The sequence below is a fragment of the Erithacus rubecula genome, assembly GCF_903797595.1.
Source record: "Erithacus rubecula genome assembly, chromosome: 26".
Taxonomy (NCBI): domain Eukaryota; kingdom Metazoa; phylum Chordata; class Aves; order Passeriformes; family Muscicapidae; genus Erithacus; species Erithacus rubecula.
In genome coordinates this window covers 1,428,962-1,452,229 of record NC_136678.1, presented here as the reverse complement: position 1 = coordinate 1,452,229, position 23,268 = coordinate 1,428,962, and the positions used below count along the sequence as shown (strand labels likewise).

The following is a 23,268-nucleotide window of genomic DNA, read 5'->3' as shown; positions in this document are numbered from 1 at the left end:
AATATTTGGGGATACTAGGAGATTTAGGATGCTGGGGAGAGGTTTGAGGATGCTGCAGGATGCTGAGGGGATGTTTGGGGATGTGAGGCAGATGCTGGGGGTGTTGGGGGATGTGGGCCTGCCCAGTTTGGCCACTGTCCCATCCTGCGGGCGGTGGGTGACCAGCAGAGGGCTCGGCTCCCCTCCCGCTCCGCTTTTGCTGCCCAGCGCTCCCGCAGAGCCGCGCTCGGAGCGGAGCGAGCGGCCGCGCCCGGACAGCGCTCCCGGAGGGGAGGCACCGCCGCGGGGGGACCATGCCTTCGCCACCGCCACCGCCGCCGCCGCTGCTGCTGCTGCTGCTGCTGCTGGGGATGCGAGGCTGGGCTGACCCCGGCAGGACTGAGCTCGGCCCGGCCGCCCGGGACATCCCCGCGGGGCAGGAGCGGAGCGGGCGGCTGCGCCGGGGCGCGGAGGAGGACTCCAAGTCGGTGCAGCAGTACGTGCCGGGGGTGCGCGTGGAGTTCCCGCGGCCCCTCGGGCCCGGCAGCCTGCAGCCCACCAGAGCCCTGCTGCCGTCCAGCACCGACCCCTCGGAGCGGCAGCCGGGGGTCCCCACGGACGGGGACGGCGACAGGGACAGGTTAGAGCCCCGCGCCAACCTCACCACGGTGTCCGACAGGCGGCTGCAGATCCACAACCCGCTGTACCCGGTGACCGAGAGCTCCTACAGCGCCTACGCCGTCATGTTTCTGTCCCTCATCGTCTTCACCGTGGGCATCGTCGGCAACCTGTCCGTCATGTGCATCGTCTGGCACAACTACTACATGAAGAGTGCCTGGAACTCCATCCTGGCCAGCCTGGCTTTCTGGGACTTCCTCATCCTCTTCTTCTGCCTGCCCGTGGTCATCTTCAACGAGATCACCAAGAAGCGGCTGCTGGGGGACGTGTCCTGTCGCATTGTGCCCTTCATGGAGGTAAGGGGCTGCGCAGCTCCCCGAGGGATCGAGGATCCTCTCTGCCCTCTGGCTCGGGGCACTCCCAAGGTGCTGGTGGCCTGGCACCTGCTTGGGGCACAGCAAGGAGTTGAGGGACAGTGCCTATGGGGACTTCCCTCTGTCCAGGCCATTCCTCAGGCTCTGCAGCCAGCCCTGGATGCTGCTGAGACTTGGAAAAGCCCATCAGAGCCTCCTCCAGCCAGCACAGGGACCTCTGTCAGCAGGGTCCCTCCATTAGTCTGTTTCTGTCCCAGCCTGATGCCCAAAGCCTGGGGGGTCAGCCCTGCAGTGTGCTGGCCCACAAACTGGCCACTGTGGGCTGCTGAGGATGGTCCAGGGGCAGGGGGCTGCAGGTGGACAGTGCTGGCCAACTCTGGAATGAGACAGCCCAGGAATTAGGTCTGGAAGCCTGAGATCTGTTTGTCCTCAAACCTCAAGTGTGATGGGTTGGGCACACTGAGGGGAGCCAGGCACCCACTGAGGCCAGAGGGACTGTGGTGACAGGGGATGGCAGAATGAGCAAAATTGCCCCAGAGGGCAGGATTTGGGCTGGTGCTGCTCTTGTGCTGGAAACCAACCCTCAGTGTGCTCATCTCCCATCCTCAAGGGAACCTTGGGATCCAGCTGTTCCCTGGTGGGACAGACACATCAAGCCTGCCTGTTGTCTGTGCTCACTGCCTCATTTATCAAAGGGAGAGCTCAGACACAGTGCCAGATCACTGCAGACCCTCTCAGGCTTGGTCAGACCAGACAGGGTTCAGAGCCTGCCCCTCCCACTGAGCATCCACCCCAGTGCTGTGGGTTCCTGGCTGCTACGAGCCCTGCTGGTGCCAGAACAGCCACCTGTGACAGTCACCTGTGACACAGACACCTGTGACAGTCACCTGTGACAGTCACCTGTGACACAGACACCTGTGACAGTCACCTGTCCGTGCCCCAGGGCCTTGTGCAGGGTCTGCACTTGTGCAGGGGTTCCTGGCTTGCACAGCCCTGTGAGCTCCAGCAGAGCTGTGGAGCTCCACCACTGGGTGCTCTAGGTGCAGGGTGATGAACTGGGGTGTCCCATGAGCACAGCCCAGCCCAGCCCAGCCCAGGGATGTGGTGTTTGCTGGGACAGCCCTGCAGCCCTCCTGCTCCCCTGTGTCCCTGCCCAGCAGGCAAGAGCTGCTCCTTTCCAGAGGTGTCCCACCCCATTCTCTCACTAACTGGAGTGTTTGCCCCATCCCTGTCCCCACCTCACACTTGCAACACTGCACCTGGGTGGACTCAGAGAGGGGCAGGAGTTTGCCCAGGCTGGCTCAGTGACCCAGGGAAGGGTGGGAAGGGAAGGGTGATGTCCCTTGAGGATCTGAGGAAGATCTGCTGCTCATGGGCTTCCATCCCCATGAGAGAACCCTGGGGGTGGCACCACCAGCTAGAGGGATTCAGCAGCACCAGGGTGCCCTGGGACAGCTTGGTGCCAGATGAGTCAGGAAGGACAGCAATGGTGGGATGTTGGGGCTACAGAAAGATGAGCATGTCACAGTCCTGCTGTGGGGACACTATTCTTGCTCTGCCCCCCAGCACCAGCCCTGCACTGCCCTCCTGCCCCCCAAAGCATGGGCAGAAAGGGGCTCCAGGGCTTCAGCTGGGACCCAGCTGCAGAGAGCCGGGGGGGAGCCACAGCCAGGCCAGAGCCAAATCCCCAGCAAAGGGTCAGCTATGAGAGGGGAACCTATCTGAGGCCAGGGGCTCGTGTCTGGTGGGACTGTGGCTCAGGTCACTGGATGGGTGCAAAGGGAAGCAGATCTATCCCCTGTAGATGCTCAGTGCTCTGGCACAGAGCCAGGTTCTGGGAGCAAAGGTGGTTCCAGTGCTTCTGGGGACAGGCTGTGTGCAGGGATGTGCTGCACTGACTGATGCCACCAGCTACATCCCTGCCAGGGCACTGGAGATGGCTGCTCTGCAGGACCAAGGCACCAGGACACGGAGGAGCCTGTGAAGGGTGTAGGGGGAGGGAGGAAGCAGCAGCAAGGGCTGCAGGTGGCAGCCAGGGGGCAGATGCAGTGTGCTGGGTGCTGGCTGTGGGGCAGAGCAGGCTGCTGAGTGCCCAGGCTGCCTCTGGGCTTTAGACACAGGAGCTGGGACATGCTGCTGGTGCTGCTGGGTGCAGGATGCTGGTGCTGGGCTGGTGTCCTGATTCTGTGTCTGGGGAGATGCTGCTGGGCACAACCAATGGTGCTGGCATCACTCTGCTCATCAGCTGCTGGAGTGACCAGGCCAGGGCCAAGGAAAAGGCTGGGGGGTCAGGGGGGGCAGTGTTCCGGGCTGCTCCCCACGCACCACGTGGAGCCCTGAGAGGTTTCCTGAGTGCTGGGAAGGTCTTTCAGCACAGGGTGATGTTTGATGGCTTCGTGAGGCCAGGAATGGCCACAGCACTGGGACAGCAGCATGTGACTCTGCCATCATGGCCAAGGGCTGTGGGATTTGGCTCCCAGCTCTGGGGCTGGGACTGGGAATGCTGGTCAGTGCCTGGCCAGCCCTGCCAGAGCCACAGCAATTTCTCTCCCTCCCTTTTCCTCCTCCTTTGGCAAAGGGGATGTTTTTCTTGCTATTCTCAATGCAGCGGAAATTGCCCCAAGCTGATTTGGGACAAGAGCGCCTTCAACTCACTTGGCGTGTCCAGGCAGGCCTGGGAACCCTGGGAAGGTGCTGGTGGGTGAGATGGTCCCTTCTGCCCTGCAAGAGCCATCCAGAATAGGGGAAGAGCCTGAAGGACAATCCTCTGTGCCCACCCACCATGGCTAGATGGATCCAGCTACTCTCAGAAAAGGGAGATGGGCACGGACTAAAGGGTCAGGGGACATTTTTATCCTTTCAGGAGTCACAGAAAAATGGCTCCAAACCATGGGAGCATTCCTTACAGCCATTGAAGGAGGGGTTGTGGTTTTAGGTAGCCAGGGGTTTGCCACAAGCCTGGTAGAGCCGAACCCTCACAATGTCCCTGTTCTGCCTCCTCCCTCCCCAGGTGTCGTCCCTGGGAGTCACCACCTTCAGCCTGTGCGCCCTGGGCATCGACAGGTTCCACGCGGCCACCAGCCCGCAGGCCAGCGCGCGGCCCATCGAGCAGTGCCAGTCCATCGTGGCCAAGCTGGCCGTCATCTGGCTGGGCTCGCTGACGCTGGCGGTGCCGGAGCTGCTGCTGTGGCAGCTGGCGCGCGACACCTCGCCCGTGTCCGGCGCGGTCACCGAGTTCTGCGCCATGCGGCCCTGGCCGCACCTGCCCGAGTCCATCTACTCGCTGGTGCTGACCTACCAGAACGCCCGCATGTGGTGGTACTTCGGCTGCTACTTCTGCCTGCCCCTGCTCTTCACCGTCAGCTGCCAGCTGGTGACGCGCCGCGTCCGCGCCCCCGACAAGAAGGGCGAGTGCCGGGGCGGCAAGCACAGCCAGGGCGAGGGGCACCTCAACTGCACCATCATCGCCCTGGCCGCCACCTACGGGCTCTGCGGCGCCCCCGAGAACGTCTGCAACCTCGTGGCGGCCTACATGTCCCCCGACATGTCCAAGCACACCTTGGATCTGCTCAACCTCATCAATCAGTTCTTCCTGTTCTTCAAGTGCTCGGTGACGCCCGTGCTGCTCCTGTGCCTCTGCCGTCCCCTGGGCCAGGCCTTCATGGACTGCTGCTGCTGCTGCTGCGAGGGCTGCGGCCCCGGCAGCACCTCCAGCGACGGCAGCGCCGACGGCAAGCTCAAAACCGAGATGTCCTCCTCCATCTTCTTCGACAAGCCCCGGGAGACTCCCCCACCCCTGCTGGGCCTTGGCACCCCGTGCTAAGTGTCCCTGGGGAGCTGTAGCGAGCAGTTCACCACCTCCTCCCAAGACCAAACGTTGTTTTGCCGTTAGTACTCATGTCTGGACGTGGAACAAGCAGAGACGGCTCAGGGGGCTGCGCCGTGGGCTTCAAACCCAACACTGGGCAGGTGGGGCTTGAAATCCCTTGTAGTCCCTGTGGCTGCACTGGTGACCCTCCTGCCTCTGCCCAAGGGTCAGCGAGGACAGCAGCTCTCTCCTGTCCTGGCTGGGCTCCATGGGGCTGCTGCTCTGGGGATGGCATTGTGCTGGAAAGGTCTTACCTGACAGCACAGAGGCTGGCCATGATGGCTCACAGAGGACACAGCAAACACAGACTGCCCTCTCCCTGTCCCCTCCCCTCCTGCCAGCCCCTCCACAAGAGGAGAAGGTCCAACTGGCCGTGTCCCACGGATTGAAGCCGTGCCCTGTATGAGCTCAATAAACCAGTAACCTAGAGCACGTCGTGCTTGCAGCTGCTGGCACTGCTGGGCTGAGCCTGGGAGCCCCTTGGAATGCTCTTCCCAAAATCTGGGGGGCTCTGGGGTGGGCATGGGCAGGGAAGCAGTTGTGCCAGGGTGGGCAATAGTGAGGGGAGATGGGGAAAGGCCCCCAGCCCCTTTGCTCCCTCCCTCTGGGGTGATGCTGAGAGGTGCCTGTGAGAGGGGGCCCTCTGAAGTGTTGGGTTTGGGGTGATTTGTAGGACTTGAACTCAGTAGAGTTTCAGTAGAGCCCAGCCAGCCCAGCACAGGGCTGAGGCAGCCCCCAGGCTGCTGCTTCCCCGTGTGCACTGGGGGAAGATGTGGGACCACCGCCCCCAGCACCTCTTTGGGAACCCTGAGGTGAGAGCATCTCCCCAAACTGCCCCACAGGGCTGCTGGCCCTGATCCAGGTGCCCACTGCAGGGACAGAACTGTCCCAGCAGGACAGTTTTGGGGCATCAGGGTTTCCAAGCCCACATCCATCCCCTGCGGGGGCAGGGGGGGTCAGGGAGCAGCAGGATGGCTCTGCCTGAGGGCAGCCTGGCCAGGCAGCCGTGCAGGGAGCTGAGAGGGCTCCTTGTCCCAGGGCTGGCAGCAGCCCAGCCACATGCCAGGGCGAGGGGCAGGGTTGCCAGGGCACTGAAAGGCAGGGGCTGAGTGCAGCCTTTGTGCCCAACACCCACCGCGCGCTTCGCTTTCGCAGCCCCGTCTCCAGGGAAACAACAGCCCCAGTTTTCTTTGCAGAGCACAAAAGTGGGTTTTTCCTTTCATCCTCCTCGCCTCAGCCCCGTGCTGGGCCCCAGGGTTTGGGAGAAGAGGGGTCTGATCTCGGCACAGGGATGCAGGGGGGGCTCAGAGCCCAGGCCATCCCTTCAGCCCCCTGTGTGCCCGGGGGTCCCTGGGGGGCTCTGGGGGTCCCTGGGGGGCTCTGGGGGTGGGGGGGCACCTCTCATGTGCCTGGTCCACATTGCTCCATCCTGAGCCTGGGCCAAGGCTGAACAAAGCCTGGCTTGTGCGGTGCAGCGTGGGGAGGGGCAGGGGGTGCAGGCAGCTCTGTCCCCATGGCCTGCAGCCCCCCACAGGCTGGGCTGAGCCCCTCAGCAATGGCACCCCCCCGGGAGGCACCTCCACAGCACACAGGGCAGGCTGAGCAGCAGTGGGCCCCCAAACCCAGCAGGGCTCTGCTGGGACGCAGCAGGAGCACAGGAAGGTCCAGCAGCAATGATGGCCACAGATGGAGTGTCTGAGCTGCTCTGGGCACCCAGGCCAAGGAAACAAGGCAGCTGCTCTGGGGTGAGCACAGCCACACAGATGCCCAGTGCCACCCAGGGGACAGGGACCTCCCTCCCTCCCAGGCAGGGCCCCAAAGGATGGGGGACAGGGTTGGTGAGGAAGTAACGCCATTGCAACCACGCCCAGCCACACCCCCAACGCAAAATTGTTAATTTATTATTAGGAGGCAAAAAAATTGTACAGTTACAAGAATCATTTCCCAACAGAGGTCAAATCTGAGTCAAAATATCTCTTACAAAAAAAAAAAAAAGGAGGGAGGTGGGGGAGCGACAACACTTTACAAGTCATTAAATTAAAAAAAGAAAAAAAAAAAAATCAAAGAAACCTCTCTTTGTGCAATTCTGCAAAAACAAGAACAGAAGGTAAATGCCTGGCCTGACACCCTGGAGCTGAGTGGGAGGAGGGTGAGAGGGGCCTTGCAGCCCCCCAGCCATCCCCACCCTGTGCCCAGCCCTGCACTGGGACCTGCACAGCCACCCCCCAGTGCCAGCCCAGTCCCCCCAGACTGGCCCCAAACAACCTGGCCAGGCCCCAGGCTGCACTCAGAGTCCCCACCAATGGCACAGACATGGCACTGATAGCCACATCCTTCCTTAGCCCACAGCACCCCCCAGCCCTCACCCTGTGCACACACAGACCCCAGCAGTGCCCCCACGAGCCCTGTGCCCCTGCCCATGGCCCCACACCCCCAGCAGGGCAGCAGGGCAGGGGTGCACGGGGAGCAGGGCATGGGGAGCAGCACAGGGCACAGCCCTGGCTCTGGTGAGCAGCACTGAGGTTGCACAGATGCTCTGAGTGAGTCTCCTGGTGTCTCCATGTGTCCCTCCCTCGCTGGCACCCCCAGGGATGTCCCTGGCCAGGGCAGAGCCAGCAGCCCCAGCCAGGAACAGGTGATGCCTCTTGGCATGTGGGGAGCCAGCACAGTGTCTGAGGGGCTACAGGGGGCTGAGCCAGCCCTGGGACAGGAGGGAGGCAGGTGCCAGCCCCCAGCTCCCCCAGGGGCCGTGGCATTGCTGGGCCCCCAGCACTGGCACCAGGGCCCAGACCATCCCCCTGGCAGCCAGGCTGGGCAGTGGGCAGGATTCAGCCCATGCACAAGAGCAGGGGACACGTGGGGCAGGGGGACAAGTGACCCTGGGCCCCAAAGAGGGGTTGGGGAAGTGGAGGCAGCAGGGGGAGCTGATGGCAGTGGTGTATGGCTAATCCCTGTCCCCCAGAGGGGTGAGGAGCCTGTGGGTGGCACTGACACCTCCTTCTGTCCCAAACCCGAGGAAGACAGGGCAGGGTGGGCACTCCCAACACCCCCAGGGTGGTCTCTGCCTGGAGGCAGCAGCAGGACACCCAGAGAAGGAAGAGGGAGCCCCAGGGGACCTGCCTGCAGCTGGCACAGCCCCATCCCCAAGGGCTGCCTTCTGCTACCACCCTCCTCCTCCTTCCAACACTGACCCTTGGCTGCCCGTGGAGAGCCCCAGCTTTCCTACTGCTCACAGGGCCCAATTTAATAACAGCACTATCCCTTAAATTAAAAAATTAAAATATATATACATATATATATACTGTATACACAGACAACAACAGAACAGTGCCAAAATGGAGGAAGAGAGGGGGGAGGAGAGGAGAGGGGGAGAGGAGGGCAGTCAGACATCTTTACAATAAAAACAAGGACTCTGCCCCAATGTGAGCAGAGTCTGGGGTCCCCTAAAAATACCCATCTAGAGAGAGAGCAGGAGGGACAGAGCAGGAGAGGGGGGCGTGGGCTTGTACAATGGCATCTTCCCCATCCGAGCCAGGCCCGGCGCCTCAGCTTCGCCTGGACTTCGAGTGCTGGATAAGCCACTGTAGGGTGATGTCTGCAGAGACAAGGGACACTTCAGCCTCTGCCTTGGGCTGGCTGTGCCCAGCCCATCCCCAGGACCCACAGCACTCACCAATGTTGTCCTTTTCTTTGCAGGAGATGGAATAGCAACAGATCTCTCGGTCCTGGATGGCAGAGAGGTTCCTGTGGGAAGGGAGCAAGTGTGTGGGGTGGCCTGGGACACATCCCTGGGCAGCCCCTGAAGGTCCTTTTGGACTCTGAGACAGGGCACAGTGAAGTGGCAGCAGCTCCCCAGGCTCAGGCAAGGGCACCATGGCTGGTCTGGGGGTGGTCTGTATGTGCCAGGGCAGGAGGGACCCAATCCCATGGAGACTCTGGCCATCAAATTCCACATGCCTCCCCAGCCCTGCTGCTCCCTGCAGCCAGATGGGGCAGGGAGGTTTTGGGAGCTGCACAGGTGCCCACAGCCCAGAGGTGCTCTGAGAGGTGGCTGAAGGGGAGGAAATGCTGTGAGTCACTGCAGGACCCCAGTTCCCCCTGTGAAGGAGCCCACCCCACTGTCCAGTGTAGTATCTGGGGGAGCCCAGCTCCAGCAGGCAGTGCCAGGCTGTGCCAGGCCCCCACGCCACCGTGTGGCACGTGGCACCCAGCCCTGGCACTGCTGCTTCCAGCTCCTCTCTGTCACCTCAGCCAACCCCAGCCACTCCCCTCTGCCAGCCCACAGCCCAGATGGTGCTGGTGGGGACAAAGGGAGGGGTGACACCGTGTCACAGCCCTGTGCCCGGGGCACTGGCACACTTACATCTTCTCAATGAGCTCCTTCTCATCCAAGGCACCGGGCAGGTCCCGCTTGTTCCCCAGGACGAGGACCTGCAGGGCAGGACAGGGACACCTCAAGCATCCTGCCACTTCAGCAGAGCCTGCTGTGCCACCAGACAGCCCTGGCTACTCCACCAGGGTGTCCCAGACAGAGAAACCCCTTTGAGCAGCACTCAGGAGGCAGAGCACTTCAATTAAGTGCCTTAATGAGCCTGTACACAGCATCTCCTGGGCACTCCCTATTCCCACAGCACACCCTCTCTGAGGGGCACCAGCATCTGCTGTGCCATCTAGGACATTCTCCCAGGAGCCTCTCACAGTCTCTGAGCAAAAACCCAAGTGAAATGGCAAATGCTGATGTGATCCAGCAGGAGCAAGCTGTGGATGCCAGGCAGAACCCACTCTGGAGGCAGCCAGCCCTAACCTGGATCAGCTGTTTGTGCCATCCCTGATCTCTCCTCCAAGGCTCCTGAGAGCCACAACAGCATTCTGAGATTGTGTAAGGAAAGCAAGAGCCAGCAGGGCAGGTCTGTCCCTCAGCAGCCATGTGATTGTCACCTGATGGGGGTGGTGCCCAGGCTGTGGCTGCTGGGCTCTGCAGCAGCACAGGATGAGTGAGCATCCCCTGCTCCAGTCAGGAGGTTTGTTCTCAGAGAGAGCCCCCAGAGGCTTCCAACTGCAGCCTGCTGTGCCAGGAGCTTCATTTAGCTGGCAGTGGACATTTAGGATCCATGGCAAGATCTCTGGTGAGCTCCTTTCAAAGGAGCTGATTTGGGATGGCTGGTGCACAGCCCACCTGGCACACCAGTGTGCCCAGCACTGCACACAGCCCTTTCTGCACATCACAGCCCAGCAGCTCCTCTCACAGGACACAGCACCTTCCTCTCACCATCAACCAGGTGCAAATCCAGGTGAGATAATTTCACCCTAAAGGTCCCTCTCTGCTGCTTGGCCCAGTTCTGACCTAAAAAGTGTCATTGTCCCAGCCAGCCCCCTCAGGAGTGCAGCAGAGAAGGGGAGCCCCTCCCTGAATGTGCCCTGCAAACCCTGGCAGTGCCCAGCCCTGGCACCATGAGGGGCTGGGGCACTGACTGAGGCTCCAGCTCACCGGGATGCCCTGGAGCTGTGGCTTGTCCAGCAGGTTGTGCAGTTCATTCTTGGAGGCCTCTATCTTCTCCTGGTCAGCAGCATCCACCATGTACCTGCAAGGGAAGGGACATTCCTGAGCACAGATGCCCAGGTCTGCACATCCTCATGCTGTGCTGAGCCCTGTGCCACCCCCAAACCTCCTCCCAGGGCAGCTCACTGGAAACTGCCAGCACGTGGCTGGTAGCAGGATCCTTCCACCAGGATGCCTCTTCCCAGGGATGGCTGTGGAGCTGAGAGCCCCCCAGGTCTCTGAGGGGAGTGGGGACCACCCTGTCCTTGTCTCTGCAGGTGTCATCCTGCTGACAGCAGGGACAGGCTGGGACAGGGAAGCCCAGGCACACTTTGTCTCCAACAATGGCAGCTCCCACATAAACACCCAGGACAGAGGACAAGCAGAGAGGCAAGAGAAGCTGAGGATGGAGAGGTGGTGATGACCCAAGGAGGAGAAGGATCTCCTCATCCCATCAATGGGGTAATCATAGGAGGGGCCATGGAATACATGGACGTGAAGCCAGTGGTCACCAATGCTTCTCTGAGCAGATGGGGAGATTTGGGAAAGGATTTTGTTCTTACAGGCCAACTTCTATCCTGCAAAGGGTGTCAGTGAAGCCAAAAGTTGGGTGAGGAACTGGTCAAAGCAGCCTTGATTCCAAAGATCAAGAAGCTGGGAGAGAAGGAGTGAGAAACACCAGCTCATTGGGCTTTGGGGAGTTATTTAAAAATAGGAAAAGAGCTACTAATTACTGAAGTGCTTAACAGGAAAATGGGAACGCTGTGCCAAGAGGAAAAAACTCCCCCAGGGACTGACCCAGCCCTTGGCATGCTGGGCACAGGTGGAGAGCTGAGAGCAAAGGGAAAGGGACCTGACACAACTCGTGTGATGAGGGCAGACTGGAGGACCTGGATGTTGACAGGTCCTTTTGCTTCCTGACAACAACATGGGCCAAAATTATGACATTATGGAAGGAGGCAGCAAAAGGAGTGAAAAGACAGATATTTTGTCACTTCCAGCAAAGCTCATTGTAACAAAAAGTGAAATGAAAACCCTCCTGCAGGTCCAAGGCCATGTCCCACCATGCTGACAGTGTGCAAGGGCAGGGGCAGACAGCACTGCCCCAACATGCAGAACAAGCAGCAGCACACTCCTCCTCACCTGCCAAGGCTTGGAGCAGGGGAGGGCAGCACAGAAAGCAGCCTTCCAAATCTCAGGGTATGGTCACTTGGAAAAGATCCTAAATCTTATTTTCTGACTGGGTTTAAGTAACCCCAGTGTGGTGTCCCAGGGTCAGTATTTGCTCTCTGGAATAGGCAACCACCTTTCCATGAGTGCCCTGCCATGTTCACCCCGAGCCTGGACTCCCTGGGATTGCTTTGGCTGCACTGTTTGCAAGCAGGAGACACCCAGGGACTCCCAGATTTGCTGACTCAGTAGCAGGTGAGACTCCTGCTCTCAGCACAAGATTTATCTGGCAGCACATAAACATCCTGACCTGGAAACCAGCCTGTGGGCAAGGCAGAGCCCCTGGGTTTGCTCAGCCCCTGCAGTGAGCAGCCAGCTCAGAGGATGCATGGCAGCCTGGAAGGGTAAGATGTGAGGAACAGAGCTGGACTGAGTGATGCTGGAAGGGTCTGGCACAGCTGGAGGGACCTGGCTGTCCTTTGCTCAAAGCCCATGCAGACATCAGTCCCCAGGGGAAGCATCTGGAAAAAGGAGCCTCAGGAGGGACCTTCTCAGTCTCCATTTCCCTGACAGGAGGGTGGAGGCAGGTGGGGGTCAGGCTCTCCTCCCAAGAAATAAGCAACAGGACCAGAAGAAATGACTTCAAGTTGAACCAGGGGAGGTTTAGGTTGGATATTAGGGGAAATTTCTTCCCTAAAAGGATGGTCAGGCCCTGGCACAAGCTGCTCAGTGGTAGAGTCACCACCATCCCTGGAGGTATTCAAAAACCATCTGGGGACACAGTCTAGTGAATATGGGTTAATGGTTGGACTTAATGATCTTAGAGGCCTTTTCCAACCTTCATGATGATTCAGTGACTGCAGCTCCTGGCACTGCAGCAGCCCAGGGTGGGGTGATGCCCAGCCCCTGGCAGCCCCAGCAGCAGCACAGGGGTGCATGGCAGCCCCAGCACAGGGTGCAGCAGACCCAGCAGCAGCACAGGGGGTGCATGGCAGGCCCAGCAGCACAGGGGTGTATGGCAGGGCTCAGCAGCAGCACAGGGGGTGCATGGCAGCCCCAGCCCAGGCACCGGGGTGTATGGCAGGGCTCAGCAGCAGCACAGGGGTGCATGGCAGCCCCAGCACAGGGTGCATGGCAGCCCCAGCCCCAGCAGAGGGTGCAGCAGCCCCGGTACTCACACGATGGCGCTGACGCCGCGGCAGTATCGCTCCCACATGCTGCGGAACCGCGGCTGGCCGCCGATGTCCCAGAGCTGTGACACAGAGCGCAGCGTCAGCACCCGCCCATCGCCCGCGCTCCTCCTCCCCCATGTGGCCACCTGAGGCACTCTGGCACCAAACCCATCCCCAGCCTCTCCTCTTCGGCTCAGACCTCCTGACTTGATGAAGGGAGAACCCTCGGGAAGAGGAGCTGGATCCCCCCGCACTGTGCCTCTGGTGGCACCAAGGGACCCCCTAGCTCAAGCCACATGCCCATCAAACCTCTTGGCATCTCCCTGAGGCATTTCCCATTTAAAAACATTCACCACACTCTCAAAAGTGTTCCTGCAGCAGCCAGAGATTCCCCAGCCAGCTTTTCAAGCCTGTCCAACAGCTATTTCCCAGTACAACCCCAGGCCCTTGAAAAATCCAGAATAGGTAGCACCCTCCTCTTCCTTTGCTGCCAAGGCAGAGACCAGCACTGCAAGCCATGACCTGTTCTTCCCAGCACTCCACCCTCAGCAAGCTGAACACATCCATAAGTCCCTACCAGCAAGCCAGAGGTGCAAGGAAACCTCCAGCTCTGCAGCCCAGACTGACTCTTGCTGCACAAATCTGGATCTCCTGCAGCCCCTCCACCACCCCCTCTGGTGGTACCTGCAGGACACCAACAGGGCAAATCTTTCCCTTCCAGATGGTGGAATCACAGTCTCTGGAAATGTTAACAAAACACTTTGATGTGGCACCTGGAGATGTAGTTTAGTGGTGAACATGGCACTCCTGGGGGAATGGTTAGACTCGATCTTAAAGGGGTTTTCCACCCTTAATGCTGATATGCTTCTATTCTATGAGGTGCAGCTGGGATTCCTGGAACTCTTCCACCTCCAGCAGAAGAGCCACCAATCTCCCTCACCTTCACCTTTCATCCCAAGAGCCCTCAGCAGCAGTGACAACTGCATCTTACCTTTATGGTAACATTCCCTTTGGTGATCTTCCTCATGTTGAAACCCACTGTTGGGATCATGTCTTCATTGAACTGTCCTGACTGCAAGGAACAAGGTGGAACAGTTAGGAGGCAGAGGAATGGGACCAGCCTGCCCTGGCAGGGCAGCAAGGCTGACAGCCTGGGGTAACCCCAAAACTCTGCCAGCCCTGCCCTGGGCATGGTACAGCTCTCCTGCAGGTCCAAGCCAGGAGCACAGAGCCCAGGAGACACCAGGACTGGAGAATGCTGTTCTATTCCAGCTGGGAGAAAGCCTGGTGGGCAGAGGGAAGCATTGTTCCATTGTCCCGGGCTTGGTGAGCATTTTGCATGTAAATCACCCCCTCTTTGTACACTTTTGTTATTAGTAGTGTTGCTCTTATTGTCTGCTTGTTATTGTTCTTATCTCAAGCTGTGGTTTTTGCCTTTTGTGCTTCCAGTTGGAGGGGGAAGGGGAATCAAGAGGCAGGGAACACCTAACACCAGAGGAAGCACCAAACTGGGGAACACCATTGCCAAACCATGCTGTGGCTGCTGCAAGGGCACTGGGTGCCCCAGTGCAGCCCCAACCCTGCAGTGAGCTGCAAGCTCAGCCCTGGACACCCTGCTGTCCATCCCAGCTCTTTGTGGAAAGGGGCTGAGACCTTCATCCTCTGGTTTGGCAGCCCTGCAAGGACCCCCAGGGCTTCAGGCTGGGCTTCCCACCCAAGCAGCCACCTCCTGCTGCAGCTCCTTCCCAGCTGCAAGTCCCGTGGGCACCAGCACATTTCCTGCTTTGGATCATTGAGGGCCCAGCTCCAAACCAGACTGACTTCTGCTTTCAAGCAAGTGCTGTCTACACAGATTCCCCAGTTCTGCATCCTGCCTGTGCTGGGTGGCTCGTGGGTCACCAAGGAGACCCCAGGAGCTGCTCCCAGTGCAGCTCCAATGCCTGTGGAGTTTATGCATTGCACAGGAAATCCCTGTGGGGCTGCAGCATCCCAGCCCTGCAGTGGAAGGGGTCAGGCTGGTGGAGCAGAAGCCATCCTCTGCTGATGCTGGCTCACCAGCACCACAACAAAGGGTCTGGCAAAGCCCAGCCCGTTCCAGTTTGCTGCTCAAATCCCAAGGCTGCAGGAGGGCCCAGGTGGAGCAGCACAGAGGGATGTTAGGGGCAGTGATGTGGCATCTCTGGGGCAGGAGACAGGAGCTGGCATAGCCCTTCAGCCACTGCCTCCAGCAGCTTCCCTGGGACTCAAACCAGGCTAAAGGCCTGTAAATACATCCTGGGGGAGGCCATGCTGCAGAATGCTGAGAAGCCAGTAGGGCAGAATGTCTGACAACAGGATAGTGCAGCTGTGGGGATTTTGGCCATCAGTGCCATGAACCTGTAGGAACCACCAACCATGGCCAAACTCATCCTAACACTACCTTAAAACCCTCAGTTTTTCGAGGGCTTTTCTCCTAGTTAACACAAGCCTCAAACAGGAAGTCAGTTTATATTATTTTGTCATAAGCAGATTTTTGTGCCCGGTTGAGCCTGTGGCTCCTCCAGATGCACACCACATCAGCAAACCCCCAGGGTTTTCCTGACCTCCTCCAAATGCTCTGCAATACACACTGCTTCCCTTTTTCATATCCCTTTTGCATCCAGCAGCAAAACCAGGCAGCCAAGGGGTGTTCAGGCCATGCTGCACCCAGAAAGCACCATGAGGAAGGGCATGGGGACAGCAGGGAAGCAGGCAGGGATCCACAGGGGATGTCTCCTCTGGATTGAGGCTCAACACACAACTGAGCTTTATGAAATGAAGAAATCCTCAGGCTGTGATCAGTGGGCACGGAGGGCAATTGCTGAAGAGCTGCTGGAAGCTGCAGGCACATCCCTCAGGGATTCCAGACCACATCATGGGATCTGCTGGCTGTGCAAAAGCCACACAAGAAACTGTTCTCATGTGATAAAAGCTTCTTCCAGGAAGGGGTGTAAATGCAGGAGTCACCTGGGACAGAGCATGTCTGTGTGAGGGACACAGCCTTGCCCTCTGCCCCAAACCCCTCTCCCCTGCAGCACCTGCCTCAGGCTGTCCAAAGCCAAGGGGCCAGAACAAAGCCACCTGAGCTGTCCCGAGCTGGGACTGCAATGCACTGTGTGCCCAGCATGCTCACACGTGCTGCCTGCATCAGCACCCACAGCAGCATCTTGCACGTGCCCCTCCTGCATCAGCTGCTCTCTGACAGCAACTGGCAGTGCTGAAACACACTTTCCTCTTCCCTCTCCAACTACCCCTGGCCCTGGTGCCTTCAATGGATTTTCAGCTCCCTGCAGGGTCCAGTCATCCACAGCTCCACTGCCAGGAAAGCAGTGAGCACCCAGATTGAAACAACCAAAAGCTTCACTGGACACATTCTTCCCCCAAATTTTGATTATGTAATGGACACAGCATCCATGCTCACCCTGAAGATGATGCCAAGCCACACCAATTGCTTAAGAATGGGATTCCAGTGGGAAGCACAAAAATCATTGCAGGCAAGATGGGTAAAGATTCCAGTTCCTTGCTGGTTTTGTCACCCACTGCTCTGCCCAAACCACTCTGCCTTGGTGCCCTGCCTGCAAGGGAAGAGAATCTTTCTGCCCAGCCCCAACTTTCCAGCTGGGTCACTGGGAGAGGTGACCAGAATTCAGCTTTTGCCAGGGCAAGCAGTGTCCCCAGCTCAGGCTGAGCCCCACCCTGACACATGCACATGGGCACAGCATCTCTGCCACTCCAGCCATCACCCCTGGGCTCGCTGGCACAGGCAGAGGAGCCACCTCAGCCTCCACCCGCCCTGGGAAGCAGCAGGCAGGGCTGAGGTGCCAGGCCCTGCTCCTCACCATGGCCAGGTGGCTGTCACTCTGTCCCAGGATGACACAAGTGATGTGACCTGCTCTAGATACATCCCTGCTGGCTGTGGTGCATCCCTGCTCCCCAGAGATGGCAGTGCTGCAAGCACAGCCCTGCTCTGTGCAGTTGTGTCTCCACTCTGGGGACAAAGGCAGGAGCCCAAAGCACCTTGGGGTGGGTGTGTCCCACCACTGCCTGGACATCCCCAGAACTGCCCAGCATGGCACTCCTGCAGGCATCTCCCACCAGTGCCACTTGAGTCCCTGCCAAACCCTGTCCTAGCTCTAACATGGAGGAACACTCACACATAAAAGATATAAAAAAAATAAATGTTTTATGGTGTGAGAGGTAAAGCACAGGTTAACCAGAGAAGCTGTGGCTGCTCCATTCCTGGAAATGCCCAAGGTCAGGCTGGATGGGGTTTGGAGCAAACCAGTCTAGTGGAAGGTGTCCCTGATGTGCCTGCCAATGTAGGGGTGTTGGACAAGGTGATCTTTAGAGGTCCCTTCAAACCCAAATTGCTCTGTGATCCTATCTCAGGAAAGCCACACTTTTTCTTGGCTCGTGTGGACAGAGCTTGCAGCAACAAGACAAGACCATATCCCAGCCAGACTCTCCTCCTCTTGCAGGAATACACAGAAACCCCCCAGAAAACCTGCTGCCTTCTGCACCGGGGGGCAAAGGCACACCTGTGCAGGGCCCAGGTGCTGCAAGGACCATGAGAAGCCAGGGCCACCTCCCAGCCACTCTGGCCCTGCCAGACCCCACTCAAGGGGCACTTCTGCAGCTCCTGGAGAGGTGGGGGTCAGCACAGACCAGCACAAATGTATCACAACAACATCTCCCTGCTACTTCCTCAGCACCTCTCTCCTCTGCCCCCCCAGCAAACCCTGGGGAACCTGCAGACCTGGAACTGCACCATCCCCCCCAGGCTCAGGCACCAGAGCTCATCCTGCCAGGAGGAGTCAGCTGCTGGTGAAGGGGTCAGTGTCCCTCAGAGGGTGGCTGGGAGCAGGGTCTGAGCTCTGCCAGGCCATGCAGCAGCACTGTCAGAGAGCTGGCTACCTGCCCCACCATCCTACCTGTGCCACACCCAGGGCTGATGGGGTTCCACAGCATGGGTCAGGTTGGAAGGATCACAGTGATCCAAGCTCCCTGCTCAACCAGGATCATCCCAGAGCACAGAACAGCATTATTCCCAGACAGTTCTGGAATGTCTCTGATGAGGGGGACACCACACCCTCTCTGGGCACAGTCACTGCACAGGAAAGCTCTTCCTCATGTTCAGGGGGAGCTTCCTGGGCATCAGTTTCTGCCCATTCCTCTTGTTCCACAGCTGGGGCCCAGGGAGCAGGGGCTGGTGCATCCTCTGCCCCTCCCTGCAGACACTGGCAGACACTGATCAGTGCCCTCTCAGCCATCTCTTTTTGGCTCTTTGGCTCAACAGCCTCAGCTCCCTCAGCCTGTCCTCATAGAGAGATGCTCCAGTGCTGTCAGCATCTTCACAGCCTCCACTGAATTCCTCTTGCAGCACTGGTCTGAATCACTTTCCAGGCAGGGCTGAAGCACAGGATGGTGCCCCAGAGCTCCCACCACACATCCAACACCCCAACACTTGTGGCTTCACTCTCCTGAAAGGCTCTAGCACAGACAGAATGTGTGATGTTAAAAAGCAGCAATGCTCTCTTGTTCTAACCATGGCCTGCACTGACAGGTTTTGGGCCCCAGCACCTGCTCAGGAGCTCTCCTGAGCACCTATATCACCACCAGACTGGAAAAAAAGCAGCTAAAAGCTCACTAACTTCAGCTTAAATCAAGACCACGTGTACCTACAGTTTTCACTTTTCCTTGCAGAAAAGACTTCAAGCCTTCAAGACTTCAAGATAGGAAAAGAAAAAATAAGTCCTGGAGAATCAAAGTCCCCAGGAGGTAACCCAGGAGGAGTCACCCTGATCAATCACAGCTGCCTTCAGCAAAGCCCCTGCCTGGCACAACCACAGCCTGGCTGCTGCAGGGAGCCACCCACCCTCCAGGGAACCAGAGGCCACTTTTCAGTCAGGTGCAGCTACAAATCCTGGAAGAAAAGGCTGGTGCCAACACCCCAGAGCAGCTCCAGTCCCAGAAAGGTTTCTTGCTCCAACAGCACCAAAATCCCAAACTTCTTCATTTCAGGTTTTATCCCCTGGCAAAGCCCAAATCTCAGCTATTTCCTCTTCCAACAACCCCATTGCAACACCCTAAAGGCGCCTCCAGAGCTCTTCAGGCAGTTCCTGTCCAGTTGGCATTTTCTGTGTCATGCTTCTATTTCACTGTGCCCTACAAGTCTTTCTTTCCAGAATGTCTTCTCAAAAGGTGCTGCTCCCTTTTGTGTGTCACAAAACTTGAACTTTCCAAATAACTTGAGAGGTCGAACTCAGCACCCTGAGCCCGACTGCCATGTGAGGGTCTCAAACATCCCACAACAGACCTGAGAGACCAGCAGGCCATGGTGCCAACCTCAGCCTCCTCAAGAGCTGCTATAATTCCTCTAAGTTCCTTTTCCCTACACCAGCAATCCTGGCTAAGCAAAGAGAATCCCAGTCCCCAGGGTCTTGCCAGTGGGGTCTCGTCCAAGGTAAATGTGCCAGGTATAAAATATTTATTCACAGAAGCAAACCCCACAAAGCTCACACTGAGCCATGTCTGCTCCAGATGTGCCTGGGAGAGGAGGAGGCAGGTGGGGAAAGGGAGCTGAGTAAACCCAGCCCTTGGGGTGTCCAGCCTTGTGCAGGCAGAACAGCACAGCAGGTCTGGGATAAAGCTCCATCACCCTTCACAGCTTAACTGAGTGATTAAAACTAACACTAAATTACTTTGCCACTTTTAAGGCAGCCTGGGTGCTGTTAACAGCATCCAGCAGATCCAGAGCAGGAGCAGCCCACACATCCCACCCTGGCATGGGATTGCAAAAATTGACTATTAAACACACCAATGGCAAGGAGAGGTCCCCTGAAAATAGGACTGGTGCTCAGGGACACTGCCCCAGAGCCAAAATGCTCCCAGTCTCCAGACACCAGTGTTGGTTTATGGGGGGAGCCAGCAAGAGACTGGAGCACTGAGAAGTGACTTCCAGCAAAACAGACTGTGAGCTGGAGTGCCACCATCTCCAGGATGAAAAGCATTTTGGGATGTCCTCTCTCTGCCCCTAGACACTTCAGGAAGGACATTTTCATTCCTCAGCACCTCCTAAAGAGCACAGCTCCAGTGCAATGAATCCTCCACATGAGCTGAAAACCCCTCTGACAGCCCAGCAGCTTCCAGCACCCTGAGCAAGCAGCAACTCGCTCTGATGGACATGGAGCACCGAGCAGGGACCGGGGGCAGTGGGGGAACCAGGGCGGATCTGCATCCCCCTCCCTCCATGGAACCCTCCGGGGCCAACAGGATCCTCCCGCCTCGCACCATCACGTACTGAGAGCGAGAACAACCCGAAAAGCCAGAGAGGAGGCTCAGCCCAAGATGCCCCTGCGGGCAGCCACGCCCTGGGCTCCGGGATCCAGGGCACGCTGCGGGATGGGATGCGGGATGCGGGACACGGGAGAGCGGCGCTGAGGCGGGGGTGGCTCGGGGCTGAGGCGGGGGTCGCTGGGGGTCGCTGGGGGCGGAGGCGGGGGTGGCTGGGGGTCGCTCGGGGCTGAGGCGGGGGTCGCTCGGGGCTGAGGCGGGGGTCGCTGGGGGCTGAGGCGGGGGTCGCTGCCTCGCTCGGGGCTGAGGCGGGGGTCGCTGGGGGCTGAGGCGGGGGTCGCTGCCCCGTTCGAGGCTGGAGGCGGGGGTCGCTGGGGGCTGAGGCGGGGGTCGCTGGGGGCTGAGGCGGGGATCACTGGGGGTCGCTGGGGGCGGGGGTCGCTGCCCGCTCGGGGCGGCTCAGAGCAGCCGGTACCCGCAGGCCGCTGCTGCCGGCGGGCGCTTCCCGAGAAGGGCGCCAGGCAAACAGCTCCCACCCGGCCCGGGCAGGAACCCCGAGCAGCGAGCCCGCAGGGTCGGCCTGAGCCCCTCCTGCGATGACAAAGCGCCGGCTGTGAGGGGCCCAGAGCGGCTCCCCGGGCCGGGGGGCACTGCCCGGCCAGGCACCGGCCCTGGCCGCTGGGCACGGCGGAGCCCAGAGAGGGCAGGGGGAGAGGGACCCCTCCCGGGGCTGCTCCGGCTGCCCGAGCACCCACCCGGCTCTGGGGTGCGGGGAGATGCGGTTTGCCAGGGGTGCACCCCGCACTGCACCCCACTGCTGTACCCGAACCCCACTGCTGTACCCCACACTGCATCCCACACTGCACCCCACTGCTGCATCCCGCACCCCACTGCTGTACCCCACACTGCATCCCACACTGCACCCCACTGCTGCATCCCACACTGCACCCCACTGCTGCATCCCGCACTGCATCCCACACTGCACCCCACTGCTGTACCCCACACTGCATCCCACACTGCACCCCACTGCTGCATCCCACACTGCACCCCACTGCTGTACCCCACACTGCACCCCACTGCTGCATCCCACACTGCATCCCACACTGCACCCCACTGCTGCATCCCGCACCCCACTGCTGTACCCCGCACTGCACCCCACTGCTTCATCCCACACTGCATCCCACACTGCACCCCACTGCTGTACCCCACACTGCATCCCACACTGCACCCCACTGCTGTACCCGCACCCCACTGCTGTACCCCACACTGCACCCCACTGCTGCATCCCACACCCCACTGCTGCATCCCGTACCCCGCCCCAGCCCGCACCCCCTCCCCAAAAGCATTTTCAGGCTGGGGTGCGATAGGGCGGAGACGTTCTGAGAAACACCCAAGGGATGCAATGGGTTCACGCAATGGGGATGCAATGGGGGTGCAATGGGATGCAGTGGAAGGTGCGGGGATGCAATGGGGGTGCAATGGGGATGTCCAAGGGTGGGCACATGACCCCTCGGGGATGGGGCGATGCGGGGCGCCCCCGCGCTCACCGCGATCACGTTGACGAAGGTTGTCTTGCCCGAGTACTGCAGCCCCACCAGGGTCAGCTCCATCTCCTCCTTCCAGAACAGCGCCCGGAACCAGTCCAGCAGCTTGTTGAAGAGCGCCAGCATGGTGCCGGCCGGGCCGGGCCGCGCTGAGCGAGGCCGAGTTGAGCCGAGCGAAACCGAGCCGGGCCGGGCCGAGCCGAGCGGAGCCAGGCCGGGCCGGGCCGGGCGGAGCCGAGCCGAGCCGGGCCGAGCGGGGCAGGGCCGAGCGAGGCCGAGCGGAGTCGAGCGAGGCCGAGTCGGGGCGGGGCCAATCGGGGTGGAGCCGGGCAGGGCCGAGCGGTGCCGATGGAGGCCGAGCGGTGCCGATGCAGGCCGAGCGGTGCCGATGCAGGCCGAGCGGTGCCGATGGAGGCCCAGCCGCCGCCGCCCCCCGGTATTGTCCGCGCGCCGCGGGCCCTGCTGCCGCACCGCCGCGCCGGGTGGGGCCCGCGCGCCGCCTGCGCCGCCCCGCTGCTGCGCCCCCTGGCGGCCCGGCGGACCCGCGCACCGCACAGCCCGGCCGGGGAAGGGGCGGCTCGGACAGGCCGCGCTCCCTGGAACAGCCATAGCGCTGCCCTGGTCACTGCCGGCACCCTCGCACCTCGGTAACACAGGGCTCGCCAGATCATAGTTCGGCCTGAGGGAGGAGCGGGGTGGGGTGCACCCTCGTACCGCTGCACCCCGACAGACCAGCACCCAAAGCTTCCCTGCAGCCTTCCCCTGTGCCCCTCCACTGGCTGCACCCCAATATCCCTCCAGGCTATTCTGTGCTCCCAGCACCTCTTCACCTGGTGCCCACTACACCCAGCACCCTCAGCACCCTCAGCACCCTCGGCACCCTCAGCACCCTCGGCACCCAGCACCCTCAGCACCCTCAGCACCCCCAGCACCCTCGGCACCCAGCACCCTCAGCACCCTCGGCACCCTCGGCACCCCCAGCACCCTCGGCACCCTCGGCACCCCCAGCACCCTCGGCACCCTCGGCACCCTCGGCACCCTCAGCACCCTCGGCACCCCCAGCACCCTCGGCACCCTCAGCACCCTCGGCACCCTCGGCACCCTCAGCACCCAGCACCCTCAGCACCCTCGGCACCCCCGGCACCCTCGGCACCCTCGGCACCCTCAGCACCCAGCACCCTCGGCACCCCCAGCACCCTCGGCACCCTCAGCACCCTCGGCACCCCCGGCACCCTCGGCACCCTCGGCACCCTCAGCACCCAGCACCCTCAGCACCCTCAGCACCCGGCAGCAGTGTCCTGCCACTCCACCCTCCTCTGCCAGCCCCTGTGCCCCAGTGACCCCATGCTGGTCCCTGCACCCAGCAGTGCCAGGCACACACCTGCCCCCCTACACTGCCCTGCCACACTGGCACCAGCACCTCCAGCCGTGCTGGGCACACCCCAGTCCTGCCCTGTGCCAGCCCCTGGAGCTGCCCCTCTGCCCTCCTGCCCCACTGAGCCCAGCCACCGTCCCCCTGGTGTCACCTGTGCCCCCGTTGTCACCTGCCATAGGTACAGCCAGGGCAGAACAAGCAGCCCCTGGCCAGTGGCCAAGGCAGGAGCTGGCCCTGGCCCAGGGCTGGTGCCAGGTGCATCCACAGCATGGTGTGGCAAGGTGACACGGGGGTGGTGGGGCCCAGCAGGGACCCTGA

The 23,268-nt window shown here is 60.3% G+C and overlaps 2 protein-coding genes across 2 annotated transcripts; one reads left to right on the top strand and one right to left on the bottom strand.

Moving 5' to 3' along the window:
* Positions 1-213: 213 nt before the first annotated feature.
* GPR37L1 (G protein-coupled receptor 37 like 1) lies at positions 214-5,270 on the top strand. Its single transcript, XM_079327492.1, has 2 exons — positions 214-953; positions 3,982-5,270. Exons 1-2 carry the CDS (start codon positions 294-296, stop codon positions 4,792-4,794), a joined length of 1,473 nt encoding a protein of 490 aa, XP_079183618.1. The 5' UTR covers positions 214-293; the 3' UTR covers positions 4,795-5,270.
* Positions 5,271-8,101: 2,831 nt separating this feature from the next.
* ARL8A (ARF like GTPase 8A) lies at positions 8,102-22,085 on the bottom strand. The gene is made up of 7 exons (XM_079327190.1): positions 21,579-22,085; positions 13,712-13,792; positions 12,727-12,800; positions 10,328-10,421; positions 9,203-9,270; positions 8,513-8,583; positions 8,102-8,434 (listed from the first exon to the last, which is right to left on the bottom strand). The coding sequence occupies exons 1-7, from the start codon at positions 21,699-21,701 to the stop codon at positions 8,385-8,387; spliced, it is 561 nt and encodes a 186-aa protein (XP_079183316.1). The 5' UTR covers positions 21,702-22,085; the 3' UTR covers positions 8,102-8,384.
* Positions 22,086-23,268: the final 1,183 nt, after the last annotated feature.